Source organism: Oncorhynchus nerka, linkage group LG24, assembly GCF_034236695.1.
Source record: "Oncorhynchus nerka isolate Pitt River linkage group LG24, Oner_Uvic_2.0, whole genome shotgun sequence".
NCBI classification, from domain to species: domain Eukaryota; kingdom Metazoa; phylum Chordata; class Actinopteri; order Salmoniformes; family Salmonidae; genus Oncorhynchus; species Oncorhynchus nerka.
This window is the reverse complement of record NC_088419.1, coordinates 68,275,379-68,294,754: the sequence shown is the minus strand read 5'-3', so window position 1 is coordinate 68,294,754 and position 19,376 is coordinate 68,275,379. Positions and strand designations below refer to the sequence as shown.

General features: G+C 46.7%; 1 protein-coding gene across 1 annotated transcript in view; it reads right to left on the bottom strand.

Annotated features, from left to right (window-relative positions):
• Nucleotides 1-5,638: 5,638 nt before the first annotated feature.
• LOC115108744 (protein PRRC2C-like) overlaps nt 5,639-19,376 on the bottom strand; it is a 33,995-nt gene continuing 20,257 nt past the window's right edge. The window contains 18 exon segments of the mRNA XM_065009082.1: nt 5,639-7,331; nt 7,334-7,456; nt 7,579-7,857; nt 8,423-8,549; nt 10,007-10,110; nt 10,298-10,492; nt 10,617-10,724; nt 10,912-11,152; nt 11,297-11,457; nt 11,612-11,739; nt 12,358-12,558; nt 12,694-12,859; nt 12,941-13,129; nt 13,257-13,514; nt 13,655-13,849; nt 13,992-14,077; nt 14,656-15,058; nt 15,205-15,359. Of these exon segments, the coding sequence (XP_064865154.1) occupies nt 7,203-7,331; nt 7,334-7,456; nt 7,579-7,857; nt 8,423-8,549; nt 10,007-10,110; nt 10,298-10,492; nt 10,617-10,724; nt 10,912-11,152; nt 11,297-11,457; nt 11,612-11,739; nt 12,358-12,558; nt 12,694-12,859; nt 12,941-13,129; nt 13,257-13,514; nt 13,655-13,849; nt 13,992-14,077; nt 14,656-15,058; nt 15,205-15,359 (3,248 nt within the window). The 3' untranslated portion in view covers nt 5,639-7,202.

Below are 19,376 nucleotides of genomic sequence, written 5' to 3'. Positions count from 1 at the left end.
ATAAAATTTGATTTGATAGGGTATATGTAAGGCCCTGTGGTCTCATCAAACACTATCACCACTTTCCACTCCAACACATCACTGCTCTTGCTTCCTACCTTGGCCCTCTTTATGCTTTCTTTACGAGACGCTCCACTGCTTTCTGTATCATGATCTCTCTCTTCCTATGTCATTCCACTACCAACCACTCCGGTCCTTGAACCTCATCCTCCAGCTCCATACCATCACAACTGAAAGCCATAATGTTTGCATTCCAGCACAGCTGTTGCTTCACCAACTTTTTTCTCAATTTCGTCCGCACACGTCAGTCATTTCTAACCTCCAACGCTCTCTCACACTCCTGGGATACATCTTATGTTAAATTACGTCTAAAGTAGATATTTTTTTCATATGTAACCCTAATCCTTTTCCTAACCTCAATCGAATTATCCTAACCTGCTTCGTTAATTCTCATAACCTGCTGAGCAAGATCTCCTAACCTGCTACGAAAAGTAAATTCTGGTCAATTGTGGCAAACTGTATTCTATCTAGTCAAATCCGTGTTGGTCCACTTCCTACATTCCTCTTCTTCCAGGGAGTACAGCTATGACCAGGAGTTACTTTTTGTAGCAGGTTAGGAGAGCATTTTAGCTAACCCTAACCCTTTGCCTAACCTTAACCTTAGTCTCCTACCCTGCCACCTTAATTATCCTAACCTGCTGCGTAAATAATGCTAATGTCAAAAGTCTAGGTGATGCAGGTAAGGCGGAGACAGGCGCAGGACACAGGTGTGCACAATGAAGACAAAACAAATGGAAAATGAAACGTGGATCGGTGGCGACTAGAAAACCGGTGACGTCGACCACCGAACGCCGCCCGAACAAGGAGAGGGACCAACTTCATCACAAGTCGTGACACCTAACTTGCTTCGAAAAGTAACTTCAAGTTGTAGCTGTAGTCCCTAGAATCACTGCCTGCCCAGTGCCCAGTTTCTCCCAGATGTGAAGCAGCATCAATTAGAAGATTAAAATTCATTGATTTGAAAGTCAATACAATTGCTAGATGACTGATAAATACTGAAAATATACATTATCTCTCATTTTGAGTATTCTTTATTGAGAAAGAGAGAGAAATGGCTACGCTTGGGAACCTTCATAGGTGTGTCCAGGCCTTGTATTTATTTATAAGAGGGTGACCACGGCTCAGACATGCCTACTGGTATTACACTTTTATGCCATGCCTCGAGGTCTTGTTACCCAGGTCCCAAGCCTTCAACTCAGCCAGCATTTTTAAGGGGCTCTGTCTAGTATCCAGATCTACTAGTAACAGCCATAGAATAGTCTGTTCTGGTGTGTGTAACCCTGGCAGAGAATCAATGAAAGACCAAGAGAATTTGTAGAATGGAGCACCAGAGGTCCTAATGAGAGCAACAGACTAGCGCCTGAGAGCTGGAGAGAGGATGAGGGAGCTGAGATGGATCGAACGCTAGAAGTGAATGAGGAGAGGAGGGTGGATGTTGAGAGGAAGACGGAGGTCATTCAGTACGCACAAACACACACATGCACACACTCACAACACCAGCAGCAGCACCAGGGGAGTTTAGGTTATAAACTACCCTAGAACAGGAACTGAGCTCAAACTTGTGAGTGATGCCTCCCAGATGTGCCGACAGAACACACATATACACACACACACAACTGTCCCCAGAGCTTAGCCCAGACTAACACCAGATAATTTATCTCACACACATACAGGTATGTCAAAACACACACACACACTCGTCAGCTGAAGCTGGATTTGTCCCCATTATCAGTTACAGTTTACACTAATGGGACATCACGTTTCCCTCATGATCAACTGTTTATCTTATTAAACCATTCAGAGTCAAACTAATCAGTCTAATATAATCATTAAGTTTAGATTGGGCCTCAACAGTAAATGCTTTGTTGAGGAAAGTCTGAGTCAGCTCATAGTTAGTTTAGTTTATTGTATCTACTTTGGGAAACTTTCTCTTGCATCTTATAAAGTAGACAACTCTGTGTCTGTATCCCAGCACAAATGTGGCAAGTGATTTGTCCATTATGTGAAGCCTTGGCAGGGCATCATGCACCCATTATTTTAGAGGAGGCATGAACTACGTGAGGATGGAAGGGGGTTTGTCCGGAGGGTCTTCACCCCACTCCTGAAGTTGGAGAATTTAGCATGTTTCATACACCTGCATCGGCTTTTTCCTGCAATCTAGTGCCAAATCATTATGATAATTATACAGTGCATGCGGAAAGTATTCAGACGCCTTGACTTTTTCCACATTTTGTTACATTACAGCCTTATTCTAAAATGGATGTTTTATTTTATTTTATCATCAATCTACACATAATACCCTATAATGACAAAGCAAAAACGGGTTAATAGACATTTTTGCAAATGTATTAAAAATAAAAACAGAAATACCTTATTTACATAAGTAGGGCGCCAGCTGTGCCACCAGAGACTCTGGGTTCGCGCCCAGACTCTGTCATAACTGGCCGCGACCGGGAGGTCCGTGGGGCGATGCACAATTGGCCTAGCGTCGTCCGGTTTAGGGAGGGTTTGGCCGGTAGGGATATCCTTGTCTCATTGCGCACCAGCGACTCCTGTGGCGGGCCGGGCGCAGTGCACGCTAACCAAGGTCGCCAGGTGCACGGTGTTTCCTCCGACACATTGGTGCGGCTGGCTTCCGGGTTGGATGCGCGCTGTGTTAAGAATGACTTTCAACCTTCGTCTCTCCCGAGCCCATATGGGAGTTGTAGCGATGAGACAAGATAGTAGCTACTAACAATTTGATACCACGAAATTGGGGAGAAAAAGGGGTAAAAATGCACAAAAAAAACATCTCTGGAGACCTGAAAATAGCTGTGCAGCGATGCTCCCCATCCAACCTGACAGAGCTTGAGAGGATCTGCAGAGAAGAATGGGAGAAACTCCCCAAATACAGGTGTGCCAAGCTTGTAGAGTCATACCCAACAGGGATTACGGGTATGAATAAAGGGTATGAATACACGTCATAATGTTTTTTTTTTGTGGAAAATTGCAAACAATTAGAAAAACCTGTTTTTGCTTTGTCTTTATGGGGTATTGTGTGTAGATTGATCGGGGGGAAAACAGTTTAATACATTTTAGAATAAGGCTGTTACTTAACAAAATGTAGAAAAAGCACTTATTAATGAAGCCGGTGACTGATGTTGTATTCTCCTCAATGCCATCGGATGAATCCTGGAACATATTCCAGTCTGTTCTTGTAGCTTAGCATCCACTTCATTGGACCTCTTCCGTATTGAGCTCATCACTGGTACTTCCTGTTTCTGCTTTAAGTATGAATCAGGAGGATATAGTTATTGTCAGATTTGCCAAATGGAGGGCAAGGGAGAGCTTTATATGCTATGTGGAGTAAAGGTGATCTAAAACGGTTTTTCCCTTCTCTAATTGCACGTGACATGCTGGTAGAAATGAGGTCAAACAGATTCGTTTTCCTGCATTAAAGTCCCCAGCCACTAGGAGTGCTGCATCTGGATGAGCATTTTATTCTTTTGCTTATGGTCTTAAAACAGCTCGTTGAGTGCCGTCATAGTAGCAGCGTTGGTTTGTGATGATAGACAGATAAGAATATAGATGAAAACCCTCTTATATTGTGGTCTACAGCTTATCATAAGGTACTGAGAAAAACCTCAAGACTTCCTAGCCCCCTTTCCCTAGTCCAGTGGTTATATCCCTATTTCCCCTATCTCACACCAGCCCTGTTGTACTCCCAGTGTGTGAGGTCATGACCGATGCTAGAGCACACACGGACTCTCAATCCCAGCCTAGCTGCTCCGAGTAAGATACTGGTAGCCAAGGGGAAATGATGTCCCCCACTTAACACTGCCATGTACCAAAACACATGCCAGATTCTAAATCTGAAAAAAAGTGTGTTAATTATAATCACTAACAGTAAACAGAAGGTGTTGAGGGAAACAACACTTTCCATTTGACTGTTTTCATCACAGGTTTGTGTCTTCTAGTGAACAGCAGTTTAACATGGCGATCATTTATTTATCCGGTGCTGTGTTTTTCCAGTCACAACATGGCTGTAAACAGATTGACCCCCGATGGGAGAAGTAGTCATATATTCCACTCTATGTAGAGGCTATGCAAAAACACACACATAACTAAACAACCTGTAAACACACACTAAACAACCGTCAATACCGTGTATTTCTGATGACAGACAAATGTGATATGCACGTGCGCAAACACACACACACACGTTTACGTAGACTGGATGTGTCTGTGTCCTGACTAATAAAAGGCCAGTGATTACGATGTGTTCAACAGGACTTTACTAGGGTCTTCATGGAGAACACATTATCACGCAGCCTTTCTACCCTGCAGGTGATTAAACACCACCCTCTCAGGTGTGAAATCACTCAGTAGTGGTTTAAAGACTCTTTGGCTCCGCGTTGTGTGGAAATAGGAGCGTGACAAGTGGGGCTGAGGCTCATAATGTTCAGAGTTCCATGAAAGCCATTGTTCTACTATTCCTAGAATATTGTCTCCATGCAGCAGTTCTCAGTTGGGCAGGATAGATGTGTAACCTGACCGGAGCATTTTTGACTGGGGGCTGCATGCTTAGTGTTAAACGTTTTATTATATCACGTTTGTCAGCTTTGTAATAGATGTTTAAACAGCAATAGGACGTAGTGTGAAAGTCCCTTTGTCAGTCATTCCTGGTATGGTGTGTCTGATGGCTGGTTCCTCATCAAGGAGAACCAGGATGTTCTCATACCGCAGTCTTCAGAAGCAGACGCAACACATCAATAACACGTTTACCGGTACCTCTCTCCACACATACATGCCACGTGGGTGGACGGGACAGAGGTATTTCCACTGGATTAGGAAAAGAGGAATGTTGTTTAATTGGAGGAAGGAGAGAGCAACCCCACCCCTGCTTTTATGAGTTCTCTCCATCGTTAACCCACCAAGGGGCAGAGAGGGTTTGATGTGCTATAGAGGAGAGTCTGTCCTAGCCTCCTAAATACTTCCCTCTGAGGTTGGCCAAACATACCTCACTTCACCAGAACCTACACCAGACTTTCTCAAATGACCTATTGCCCATGTAGTACACTACGTCTGACCAGAGCCCTTTGTGTAACCCCAAGTTCTTCAACAGAATCGGTCCACAAATCATGACATGAATCATAATGGAATGAACTCCAGAGTTTCTTGCCCGTGACTGACTCCATATTTCCAAATTGGGTTCAGTTGACAGCTTCAAAGTGGTTGTGATGATTAACAGCCCACTTCTCATAGTCTCATAAATACTGGGGAACCCCAAATGAAGTGGGTCCAAGGTTAAAACTGTTGGAGAATCACTTCAGCATGAGGCTGTGGTAGGACTGAATGGTCGAAAGTTGATCTTCCACATTCCTCCTAAATGCTGGCCTCTGGATTTCCACCCTAACTGGCCGTGTGTGCAAAGCGTGCGAGCAGTGTCATTTCCACTGTGATCTTAAGTAAATGTTGAGTTTTCCCTCCTACAGTATTGGTCTTGAAATTCCCATCTAGTGGTGCCATCTGTAACTACATGTTGGTTCTTCAAACAGAATCATGAGTTAAAAGACTCAAACTACCCCAGACACAGGGCCACTTTTTTAAACAGCATATTATTTTATTAGTTTCTTAACTAAAACCAAGAATGTAAGACCGTACATATTTTAATACAGCGATGTACCCCCTGTACAAGTAAAAGAAAAAACAAACCAATTACCCCCCACTCTGTCCTCCTACACAAGGTTCCTCATCCTGTGTTCTGGTTAGGGGTATACCCCTCCCCACTAGTGGAGCACACTACTGTACATTTCTGAAGGACCCTTGTCACCATGGTAAACCTGCGATGAGAGTGGTGTAGGTTTGAGTGAGTGGAAGTGAGATGAGACAGGAATAATCTCTCCTCAACACTAACACCTGTCCTTCTGCCCTGAAATGCAGCAGAACTGCAGTCTGCAGTCAAACACAAAGCTATTTCTAATTTTGTTTTATTTCTCCCCCTTCCGTCTCCCTTTCCCTCTTGGTGAGGGTTAACAGAAAGCCACACTGAACGGTTTTGTTTCTACAGTTTTGAACTCGTACTCACTCTCCCTTTCTGTTAGTAGCAGCAGGGTTGGGTGCCCTACAGGCAAGTGAGCAGTGGTGAGGTATTCTATCCTCCTCTCTCAAGGGGGAGGAGGAAAGCTCCCAGACTGAATTCAGGGTCTGTCTGTCCATTTACAGACAGCCCATAATAAATCCCCTTCCACTCTGCTGCCATAGCAACAGGGATTCTCAAGGCTCTGTGAAATCATCTTTGCACGCTTAACCTTTGGCTAAAGATACAGGAGAAAACCGGGCAGTGGCCTCCCATGTGCCCCACGCAAACACACACAAACACCACCTTTATCATTCCGCTCAAAGAGATGCGAGCAAGAGAAAAGGCAGACTAATCAATTAAATCAATCAACTGCTGCATCTTACATTTCCTTTCGAGACAAACCCTCATTTCATAGTTTCACTCTTTAGTGAATATTGGTGAAAGCGTTGAGCGCTAGAGGGAGTTTGTGTGTGTGGTGATCGTACAAGCTTGTATACACTCACACAGCTGTGTGTTAGCAATGATGGATGGAAGACTGGCAGAGGAATAGAACGCGTCTGTGCTTCACTAAAATACATCTTTAACTAAGATTGTTTCATCCAACTACAAAAACAAGATTGCTTGATTCTCCTGTTAACAAAAAGAACAGCCCTGTCCTCCTAATAATGGGATTCTATTGTGAAAAAGAAAGGAACAGAAATCATAGGGCTATAAAAATGGCAAACTGGCAAATCTTTTTTCTCCATTCAATCTTTTTTTACCATCCTAGTAGACATTTGAAGTACAGCTTGCCGTCTTCCGCCCCGCCCAAATTACAAGAGGTGGGGCTTAAAAAAAATATCACACACAGACCCCCAATAGTGGAGGACAAGAGAGGAGAAGGGGAGAGAGAGATGAGGTTGGAGCGCACACACACACAGTAGCCCCCTCAGTAACCATTGACTAATATACCCCCACCTCTCCTCTCTTTCTCCGCCTCTAACACCAGAGAGGGTGATGTGTGAGCGAGTGATTGCATGAATATGTGAAGCAGCTGGATCATCTCTCTCCCATCCATCCATCTGTAGAGATGTGTGAGGCTCTACTTCCCCTCCTCTTGTTTGATGGCCTGGGGCTTGATAGGGCCGGTGCGGATGGGTTTGCCCGCTGACAGGGATGGTTTGTCGGGCTCAGGGTGCTCCACAACTCCCACCGTCTGGTGGTTGGGGGCAGGATGTCGAGGGGGGGTTTGCCACCCCCCTGGTCGAGACGAGAGGGTTTGGAGACTGACGGAGCCTTGAGCTGCTCTGAGAAGAACTTATGAGTCGATTGGAGCACCTCGGCTCGCTGCTTCGCCTGGGGACAGCAATCAAATGAATCACTCAACCACATGCTGGGTTCATTTGGGAGATATCAGGATTTCAACACCAGGCACATTCTAGGTCAACCAGTCAACTAATCAGCAAGCAGTACTATACCTTGAGGTCCTGCTCTGCCTGGTTGCCTCGGGGACCTATAGGGCCTCTAGGTGCTAGGGGGGGAAGAGGCCCTCTAGGGGGGTGGGACGGGTGCATCTGGGGGAACTGCTGCTGCTGCGGTGGTGGCCGGGGGTGAGGCATCAAACCCCCTCCCAGAGAGGGAGACATGGGGGGTGGGCCCATAGGCGAACGCTGCATCCCTCCACAAAATGAGTTAGCATGCTGGGTGTGGGAGGGAGGGCGCACCAGAGGAGAGACCAGGTTGGGCTGGGACAGAATCTGAAAGGAGGGAGAGGATTGTTAACATCATTAACTCTTTATATTAGAAATCCAAGGAAAAGGTGGTGTTAAGCTGGCCTCTATCACAAGTGTCAAATGTTCGTCATAATGGATGTGTGTGGGTACATGAGTGAGTGTGGTAAGGTGTGGAGAATCAGTGCAGATGGTCAGTCCAGTTCAAGTGTTCAGCAGTATGATGGCTTGTAGATGGAAACTGCCTCTGAGCCGGTTGGTATAAGACCTCATGCTCTGATATCGTGTGGCTGAGGTGTGTGGGATCCTTGATGCTGCAGACCTTCCCCAGCCACCGTTTAAAGTAGATGTCCTGGATGGATGGGAGCATGGTCCCAGTGATGTACTGGGCCGTCTTCACCACCCGCTGGAGGACCTTGAGGTCGTGGACAGAGCAATTCCTGTACCAGCCCGTGATGCAACCGGTCAGGACGCTCTCGATGGTGCAGCGGTAGTATTTGGAGAGGACCCGGGGCAGCATGCAGTTTCTTCAGCCGCCTTAGGAAGTAGAGACGCTGTGGCGCCCCAGTGTGTGTGTGTGTGTGCGCGTTACCTGTGGGTTGAACTGTCCAGGGTAGTGCTGTGTGATCCTCATGGCTGCAGAGCTGGGCTGGAACTGTTTCTGGTACAGCATGCTGTTCATCTTACTGGACTGGCTGCTGGGAGATGTAGAGCTGGACCTGACCAGACAAATACATCAGCTCTTGGTATACTCATCAAACCGGTAGAAGATGGGACAGGTTCTGTGTGAGAATATGTGTTACCTGTAAGGACTAGGTGTAGGGGTAGTGTGTGTGTGTTACCTGTAAGGACTAGGTGTAGGGGTAGTGTGTGTGTGTTACCTGTAAGGACTAGGTGTAGGGGTAGTGTGTGTGTGTTACCTGTAAGGACTAGGTGTAGGGGTAGTGTGTGTGCGTGTTACCTGTAAGGACTAGGTGTAGGGGTAGTGTGTGTGTGTTACCTGTAAGGACTAGGTGTAGTGTGTGTGCGTGTTGCCTGTAAGGACTAGATGTAGGGGTAGTGTGTGTGTGTTACCTGTAAGGACTAGGTGTAGTGTGTGTGCGTTACCTGTAAGGACTAGGTGTAGTGTGTGTGCGTGTTGCCTGTAAGGACTAGATGTAGGGGTAGTGTGTGTGTGTTACCTGTAAGGACTAGGTGTAGGGGTAGTGTGTGTGTGTGTTACCTGTAAGGACTAGGTGTAGGGGTAGTGTGTGTGTGTGTTACCTGTAAGGACTAGGTGTAGGGGTAGTGTGTGTGTGTGTTACCTGTAAGGACTAGGTGTAGGGGTAGTGTGTGCGTGTTACCTGTAAGGACTAGGTGTAGGGGTAGTGTGTGTGTGTGTTACCTGTAAGGACTAGGTGTAGGGGTAGTGTGTGTGTGTGTTACCTGTAAGGACTAGGTGTAGGGGTAGTGTGTGCGTGTTACCTGTAAGGACTAGGTGTAGGGGTAGTGTGTGCGTGTTACCTGTAAGGACTAGGTGTAGGGGTAGGGTGTGTGTGTGTTACCTGTAAGGACTAGGTGTAGGGGTAATGTGTGTGTGTGTTACCTGTAAGGACTAGGTGTAGGGGGTAGTGTGTGTGTGTGTGTTACCTGTAAGGACTAGATGTAGGGGTAGTGTGTGCGTGTTACCTGTAAGGACTAGGTGTAGGTGTAGTGTGTGTGTGTGTTACCTGTAAGGACTAGGTGTAGGGGTAGTGTGTGTGTGTTACCTGTAAGGACTTAGGTGTAGGGGTAGTGTGTGTGTGTTACCTGTAAGGACTAGATGTAGGGGTAGTGTGTGTGTGTTACCTGTAAGGACTAGGTGTAGTGTGTGTGCGTGTTACCTGTAAGGACTAGATGTAGGGGTAGTGTGTGTATGTTACCTGTAAGGACTAGGTGTAGGGGTAGTGTGTGTGTGTTACCTGTAAGGACTAGATGTAGGGGTAGTGTGTGTGTGTTACCTGTAAGGACTAGGTGTAGGGGTAGTGTGTGTGTGTTACCTGTAAGGACTAGATGTAGGGGTAGTGTGTGCATGTTACCTGTAAGGACTAGGTGTAGGGGTAGTGTGTGTGTGTGTTACCTGTAAGGACTAGATGTAGGGGTAGTGTGTGTGTGTTACCTGTAAGGACTAGATGTAGGGGTAGTGTGTGTGTGTTACCTGTAAGGACTAGATGTAGGGGTAGTGCTCCTAGCGCTGTGAGGAGTTGTCCCAGGCTTCATGTCCATCCCACTGCCAAACAGCTTCAGGTCCATCTCACACATCTGGATAGAAACACACAGAGCAGACACACATTACGTTATGTAGTGCTAGCATCTCACCAACACAATGCTTACACACACACACACGCAGAATACATAATACAGGTAGCTATAGGCCATGAAAGGGCTTTGATACACACAAGTCTGTCTCTCACACATGCAGAACTTTGTATCATTCCCTGGTGAGTACCTTGCTGGGGGGGGGGTGCATCACGCTGTGTGTGTGTCCGAAGGGTCCCCTGTAGGGCTGGGAGACTGGGGGCTGGCGGCTGAGGCTAGGGGGCTGCGCCTGGGGAGGGGTGGGGGGCAGAGCCAGGAGGGGCTGGCTGCCCACGGAACCATAGTTAGGAAGACCGAGCTGAGAGCCTGGCATAGGGACTTGCACCTAGAGGGAGGGCGAGAGAGCAAGAGGAGATTGGGAGGGGTGAGTTAGTTGCAATGTCACGACTGTCTGTTTTGACAATCTGTTCCTTTTGCAGGAACAGAAAGTGTGTAAATGATGTGTATACCTGCTGCATGGCAGAGCTTGGAGACTGTGTGTTACTATAGTAACTGCTCTGTCCGTGTTGTTGCACCTGTCCTGAGTACAGGTTAGAATGTGGACTCATCCCCTGACGCTGGAGCGAGAGAGAGGAGAGCGAGAGAGGGTTAGGGCAATAACATTCATGACCACTTCTTACAAAGCTCTTGTATGACCACATACATATAAGCTTGCTTCAGCATTGACCAAGATATCATGAGTTCTCAACAGTTCAATAAATTCTAAGAGAGTTGGAACTACGTTGTATGTACCTTATTCCATACCTGCAGTAGGTGTGTATCTATCAGCTGGGATCCTCCCATGCCAGAGGGCTGGTTGAGCTGTGGTTCAAACAGGATGGGGATGTGCTGTGTGTGTGTGTTGGAGGGCTGCTGGTAGGCCAAGCTGGACTGGGGCTTGCCCAGGTCATGGCCCCCAACACCAGGGTAGCTGTGGAGAGATGGCCCTGATAACATCATGGGACTGGGCTGGGATAGACTGCTCTGCATAAAGGCCTGCTGTGATCTGAAGGACAGAGGAAGGGAGATGAGAGAAGAGAGTTAAAATATTGTGTGATCAAACACACCTCTTTACCAGTCAGAATGACACAACATTTGAGCCAAACAGCATTGTTTGATAAATACATATCATTGTGTGTGTGTTTGTTACCTATAAGGCTGCAGTGAGGAGCTGAAGAGGTCCTGTGGCTGGGAGACGGGAGGTCCAGTGCTGAGGCTTAGCTGGGCCTGGTGAGAGTGTGTGTGTGTGTGTTGGTGCTGCCCCTGTAGGGGAGCATAGATTGGGATAGGAATCTGCTGCACTGCCGCCTGCTGTTGAAGGGGAGAAAATAGGGCCTTATAAGGCTACATATGGAGAGAATAAGGCTACATATGAGGAGAATAAGGCTACATATGGAGAGAATAAGGCTACATTAAAGGCAGTTTAAGCTTGAAGTGGTGTTAAAGAGATCTTTGTAGTGTGTACCTGTGAGAGTCTAGGCTGGTAGCCCTGCTGCTGGTGCTGTGTCAGAGGGGGAGGTGCCAGGCGGGAGTGGGGGTTGCTGAACAGGTGACTGGTGTCCATGTAGAATGCTGGAATCTGGGCTGCAGAGCCTACACACACACACACACACACACACACACACACACACACACACGAGGAGAAGATGAAAAGTACTGAATTCACAAACTCACCACAATTCTGACAAATGCATGACTATTGTGTGTCCTGAGGACATTTTAAATCACTAGCATCACCTTCACAGTAACATTACAGCTGTCTCCATCTCAGATCACATAAGGTTTGTGAATACATTGACCTTTCTCTAAATAAGTGTCCTCTATGAGACATGCGGTAATTATGTCCTATATGAGCTGTGATGGCTGTTCCTGTGGGCTCAGCACTCCCTGATTGAAGATAATACCTGACCTTCCTATGGGGCCTACTGCACTGTACTAAGCTCTATAGCTAGCTTCCCAATGAGAGGCTCACTCAGCAGTCACTGATACGACACAAGAGAGGAGCACAACACTAAATGGCTGTTTCATCAAAAGCGTTACACCTCCATGCCCATTTAACAGAACTGTTTTCATTCAGATTTAGTAGTATCTGCTAGACTAAGTCTAAGTAGGGCCAAGTCATTTCCTGGTGAGGTCATGTAGTTAAGGAAAAACTCCTGGCCCTAGTCATACCGCTAAGTGCACACAAGTCAGATGTGTTTGAGGACTCACCCGCTGCAGACTGAGAGACGTAGACCTGTGGAGTCTGTTGCTGCTGGGGAAGCAGGGGTGCCACACAGCCCAGCTGGGAGAAGCTGGTCCCACCCATGGATCCAGTCTGCAGCTGCTGGGGTTTCACCTTGCAGATGTTGGGGGGGTCAGAGGCCGTGGTGGTCTTAGTGCTCAGAGCGGACGTGGTGTATGTCCCAGCACCTGGGGGGACGTGACAGGAGATGGAGGAAGCTAGATGTCACTACACCCAGTTGCTGTTTATGTGGGTGATGTTGCCCAACCGTCAATCCATTTAGCATTAGTGTAAAAACATTGACTTACAAAGAAAGACTGTACCTGTCAGAGAAGTGCTTGGTGTGACGGAGGCTACTGGTATCTGAGGCATGGAGGCAGAGGAGAAGGAGGAGTAGGAGGAGGAGGTGATAGGAGAAGAGGAGGTGACAGGAGAACTCTTTTCTACCAGGCTGGGGGAGTTCTCCCACGCTTTACGGGCTGACTCCATCTTACCAAAGAAATAAGATAACGTATTAGAAGCAGATAGACACAGTATGCATAGAAGGGTGTGTTGTGTGTGTATGTGTACCTTCAGTGTGAGGTCAACAGAAGCAGGAGAGACAGTACTGAGGCTAGAGCTCTGCTGTAAGGCCTCTCTACGAGGGAGAGGGTGAGGCAGGGCCACGTTGGCCACCAGGCTCTCCTCCATCTTACTCCCTCCAGTAGGAACGCTGTCCGCCAGAGAGGAAGAGGGGGTGGTGTAGTCGGTCACCGACTCCTGGCAGGGGGAGGGTTAGGGGCAGACAAGTTTAAGTCAATAGAACTGGAATGAATGGAGCATTCATGAATGTGGTGGATAGACTGGTGGCCATATTGGGTATACCATACCAACCATCCCCTCTCACCTTTGAGCTGCTGGCGTACTCCGCCGAGGGTATGGTGATCATCCCCTCGATATCGCCCCCTAGCTCAGGAACAGAGGCATCTGTGTTGGGGGGGCTGGAATCTACTGCTCTGTTGGTCCCTCCACCTGGTACTATCCCCCCATCAAGACATTCTTCCCCCACACGGACGTCCTTAGCCTTGCGGTTACGCAGGGAGCGTTCTTTACCAATAGGGCCAGGCTTGTACTCCTTAGGCTCTACTGGCTCCATGTCAGGGAGCTGGAAGTAGTGAGAAGAGATACAGTTCAAGTTGAGAAAATATGAAGAATCATGTCAATGTAATTCTTTGCACAAACATATCAGTCACTATGGATTTTCTGAGTATTTGTGTCAGTCAGTGTGTGTGTTTAGTACCCTACCTTCTGTGTTTTGATAGGTCCAGCACGGGGCTGTTTCTGTCTCTGTTCTTTAGGAGCAGGTAGTTTGTTGTCAGGTCCAGGCTCTAGCATGGCTGGAACACCATCGCTGTCTGTACTGCCAGCTGAGGACGGGGCTCCAAACTGGATACTGTCCATCCCTAGATCCACACTGCCTTCTGAGCCAGGCTTCACACCCTACAACACAAAGGCACTTTTAACTAACCAACCCATTTATTTGGAGCCACAATAAAACAGAACGAATCCATAGCAAGTCAGTCTGTTGTACAATACGGGTTGTGAAATGAGAGATATTGAGAGCAAGAGAGGAGGTTTGTACCTCAGGACTGACAGTCCCAGTGAAGGAGGTGAGAGGTTTGTTCCAGGCACTGACTGAAGGAGGCTGAGGAGGGCTGATGGGTCCAACTGAAACACACACATCAGATGAGACCAAGCATATGAAAAACCCTAGCTCATGTATAATTTTTAAAGTTTTTTACCCCTTTTCTCCCCAATTTCATGATATCCAATTGGTAGTTACAGTCTTGTCCCATCACTGCAACTCCCCTAAGGACTCAGGAGAGGCGAAGGTTGAGAGTTATGTGTCCACCGAAACATGACCCTGACAAGCCGCACTGCTTCTTGACACACTGCTTGCTTAACCCAGAAGCCAGCCGCATCAATGAGTCGGAGGAAACACTGTACAGCTGGCGACCGAAGTCAGCGTGCATGCGCCGGGCCGCCACAAGGCATCGCTAGAGCGCGATGGGACAAGGAAATCCCGGCCGGCCAAACCCTCCCCTATCCCGGACGACGCTTGGCCAATTGTGCGCCGCCTTCTGAGTCTCTCAGTCGCGACCGGCTACGACACAGCCTAAGATTGAACCCGGGTCTGCAGTGATGCAGTGCCTGAGACAGCTGCCCACTCAGGAGATGTACATGTTTTAACTAACGAAACGTCATCTCGTTGTGAAAAATGACTGTCCTGATGTTGTGTGACTCACGTTTCTTGACGTCAGGCAGTATGATGGATCCGGCCACCTTGTTCTCCCAGAGTTCCGTACCGAGAGTGCTGTGGGTCTGCGGGAGCAGCGCCACAGGGGGAAGGGGAGTCTTGGAGGTGAAGTCCACAGTGGTGGGGGTAGGGGCAGGGGGTAGGGTGGCCACAGAGCCTTCCAGAGTCTGGGGAGAGGCAGCAGGCTGGGAGGGGGTAGGGAGCTGGGAGGCAGATAGGAGGGGTTGGGGTTGCTGAGGGGGAGGTGAGGGCTGTTGAGGCTGCGGCTGTGAGGCTTGCTGTGGTTGTTGTTGTGATGCTTGTTGTTGATGCTGCTGCTGTTTTTTGGCGAATCTTGGTGGCAGCTTGCTTCCTCCTCTCCCCTTTTCCCCTGATCCTTTCTTTCCATAGTGCTATAAACCGACAAGGCAACGAGATACATGTTAGGGATGTCAGATGTTAGGGTCCTATGGTCCTCAGTGTGAATAAAAATCTTGTGGTTAGTCAATACAGGAGTAACTGCCTCCCAGTGGTGAATTGCACACTCTGCCTCTCTCACCTGTGTAGTCTGCTCCTCTTTCTTCCTCCTCTCCTCATCCTGTAGTCGTTTCTGTTGTTTACGTGAGACCACCTCAGTGAAGCCGTCATCTGTAGTGTTAGACTGGGGGTCCTCTAAGGTTGTCACCTCTGGATGGTCATCTATGATCACCACACCTACAGGACAGCACAAAGTGAAATTAGTTCCATGGACTAGGTACAAGTTCTACAACAATAGATCTGTCAAATTCAGTATTGAGTATGGCTGTGACGATACCAGTAACACAATATTTTTTCCTGCTGTATGCAAAATAGTGTGTGCTATAGCTTGGAAAATAAATACAACAGTGTTTGTTTCCAACATCACGGCTGTTTTCCTAAAGAAGTTAAATTCACTTCGTGTTCCGTTTCTTTGCCATAACACTAACGAGCATTGCAATACCAGTATCGTCCCAGCCCTAGTACTGAGCCAATAAAGCATTACAGTACCCATAGCATATTGAAAAATATACAGTACAGGTCAAAAGTTAACACCTACTCATTCAAAGGTTTTTTATTTTTACTCTTTTCTACACTGTAGAATAAATAGTGAAGACATTAAAATGATGAAATAACACATATGGAATCATGTAGTAACCAAAAAAGTGTTAAACAAATCAAAATATATTTGATATTTGAGATTCTCAAAGTAGCCACCCTTTGCCTTCTTATTGGTATCCTTTAGAAGTGGTTTCTTTGCAGCAAATCGACCACGAAGGCCTGATTCCCAAATTAAATAAAAGCTTCAGAGTTCAAGTAACAGACATATGTCAACATCAACTATTCAGAGGAGAATGCATGAATTAGGCCTTCATGGTCAAATTGCTGCAAAGAAACCACTACTAAAGAAGACCAATGAGAAGAAGAGACTTGCTTGGGCCAAGAAACAAGAGCAATGGACATTATATGGGTGGAAATCTGTCCTTTGGTCTGACGAGTCCAAATTTCAGATTGTGGGTTCCAACCGCTGTGTCTTTCTGAGACACAGAGTAGGTGATCGGATGATCTCCGCCTGTGTGGTTCCCACCGTGAAGCATGGAGGTGGTGTGATGGTGCTTTGCTGGTGACACAGTCAGTGATTTATTTAGAATTTGAGACTAAATTGATTTTATTTATGCATTATATTACGTTAAAAATAAAAAGTGTTCATTGTTCATTCAGTATTGTTGTAATTGTCATTCAATACTATATATATATAGTAATGAATATATATATATATATATATATATATATATATACACACACTGCTCAAAAAAAGGGAACACTTAAACACAATGTAACTCCAAGTCAATCACACTTCTGTGAAATTAAAAACTGTCCACTTAGGAAGCAACACTGATTGACAATAAATTTCACATGCTGTTGTGCAAATGGAATAGACAACAGGTGGAAATTATAGGCAATTAGCAAGACACCCCCAATAAAGGAGTGGTTCTGCAGGTGATAACCACAGACCACTTCTCAGTTCCTATGCTTCCTGGCTGATGTTTTGGTCACTTTTGAATGCTGGCGGTGCTTTCACTCTAATGGTAGCATGAGACGGAGTCTACAACCCACACAAGTGGCTCAGGTAGTGCAGCTCATCCAGGATGGTACATCAATGCGAGCTGTGGCAAGAAGGTTTGCTGTGTCTGTCAGCGTAGTGTCCAGAGCATGGAGGCGCTTCCAGGAGACAGGCCAGTACATCAGGAGACGTGGAGGAGGCCGTAGGAGGGCAACAACCCAGCAGCAGAAACGCTACCTCCGCCTTTGTGCAAGGAGGAGCAGGAGGAGCACTGCCAGAGTCCTGCAAAATGACCTCCAGCAGGCCACAAATGTGCATGTGTCTGCTCAAACGGTCAGAAACAGACTCCATGAGGGTGGTATGAGGGCCCGACGTCCACAGGTGGGGGTTGTGCTTACAGCCCAACACCGTGCAGGACGTTTGGCATTTGCCAGAGAACAACAAGATTTGCAAATTCGCCACTGGCGCCCTGTGCTCTTCACAGATGAAAGCAGGTTCACACTGAGCACATGTGACAGACGTGACAGTCTGGAGACGCCGTGGAGAACGTTCTGCTGCCTGCAACATCCTCCAGCATGACCGGTTTGGCGGGTGGGTCAGTCATGGTGTGTGGTGGCATTTCTTTGGGGGGGCCGCACAGCCTTCCATGTGCTCGCCAGAGGTAGCCTGACTGCCATTAGGTACCGAGATGAGATCCTCAGACCCCTTGTGAGACCATATGCTGGTGCGGTTGGCCCTGGGTTCCTCCTAATGCAAGACAATGCTAGACCTCATGTGGCTGGAGTGTGTCAGCAGTTCCTGCAAGAGGAAGGCATTGATGCTATGGACTGGCCCGTCCGTTCCCCAGACCTGAATCCAATTGAGCACATCTGGGACATCATGTCTCGCTCCATCCACCAACGCCACGTTGCACCACAGACTGTCCAGGAGTTGGCAGATGCTTTAGTCCAGGTCTGGGAGGAGATCCCTCAGGAGACCATCCGCCACCTCATCAGGAGCATGCCCAGGCGTTGTAGGGAGGTCATACAGGCACGTGGAGGCCACACACTACTGAGCCTCATTTTGACTTGTTTTAAGGACATTACATCAAAGTTGGATCAGCCTGTAGTGTGGTTTTCCACTTTAATTTTGAGTGTGACTCCAAATCCAGACCTCCATGGGTTGATAAATTTGATTTCCATTGATAATTTTTGTGTGATTTTGTTGTCAGCACATTCAACTATGTAAAGAAAACAGTATTTAATAAGAATATTTCATTCATTCAGATCTAGGATGTGTTATTTTAGTGTTCCCTTTATTTTTTTGAGCAGTGTATATTTTTTAAAGTCAGATTATTCTGTATCGGCATTTTTTGGTCCTTCAATAATCGGCTTCGGCGTTAAAATCATAATCGGGCGACCTCTAATCTAGATAAATGGGTTCCGATACAGGAACAATACGTTTAGTTTGAAACGATTCGGTGCAATTTGATTTATGGACTGAATCGATTCGATTTAGGTTGATTCATCGCTTTAACAATTGTTGCATGAACACATTCATTTTCCATTCTAAATGAATCTGATACTGATGGAGCTCATGAGCTGGATCTGTCTGAGCCGACTTCTCTGAGCAGAGTGTGAGAGTATGTGTGAGAATGATGTACTGGGTGAGCTGAGACATAGGGCATCTACCACTATCAGATTAGGCAGGGCTATTCATGTCTTGTCCCCCCCCACTTCTTCATCACCTACTGATTAACTTGTCATATAGCAGAGTAAAATGTTTTGAGCTCGTAATATGTCAATACTTCTCTTTAAAAATGTGCAATGAAATGTACATAGCCAATTAATATAAATACAGCTTTGGATTTCACCCGTCTCAAAAGCAAATGGTTTGGAACTTTATGGAGAGCTGCCCTCTTCTCCCATTCTGACTAGTGTGGCTCGAAAATGGTTGAAATTACACCTTTACCCTGTTCATGTAAAACTGACCAAAGGCACTGACTGACTGTAGCAGAATTAACAAAAATATTTTGTAAGGTGAGTCTGGCAAGGAAAAGCCCCAGTCAGTGGGCGCCTACACAGCTCCACGGGTATAACACAATTTTCTACACCGCATTTGGTAACAATTACATTGGTTGTCCCTCAATTAATATTGCAAAAACCATTTTACAAACATCTGAATGCTTTATTTTATTTAACCCTTATTTTACCAGGTAAGTTAACTGAGAACACATTCTCATTTACAGCAACGCCCGGGGAAATAGTTACATGCTGAAGGTGTAGCCTTCAAATATTAGAACAGAGATAGTGTAGGACTACGCTCTCATTGGCGCGAGCAGCTGAGTCTCCCGCACTGTGCACACAGTTATCTGACTTGTAGATCAATGTCATTCTCAGTTACTGTACTTGCATAAAAGTTTGATAGGCTGAAGGAGAGGATGCATCAACTCAGTCAACAGATCAGGTATTTTTGGAACGAGGCATAAAATAAATAAATCAACTTGTGAACCCGGCGATTCATAACGTTTGGATCGGTTCCCTTACTGATGCATGCTTCGTTTGGATCGGTTCCCTTACTGATGCATGCTTCGTTTGGATCGGTTCTCTTACTGATGCATGCTTCGTTTGGATCGGTTCTCTTACTGATGCATGCTTCGTTTGGATCGGTTC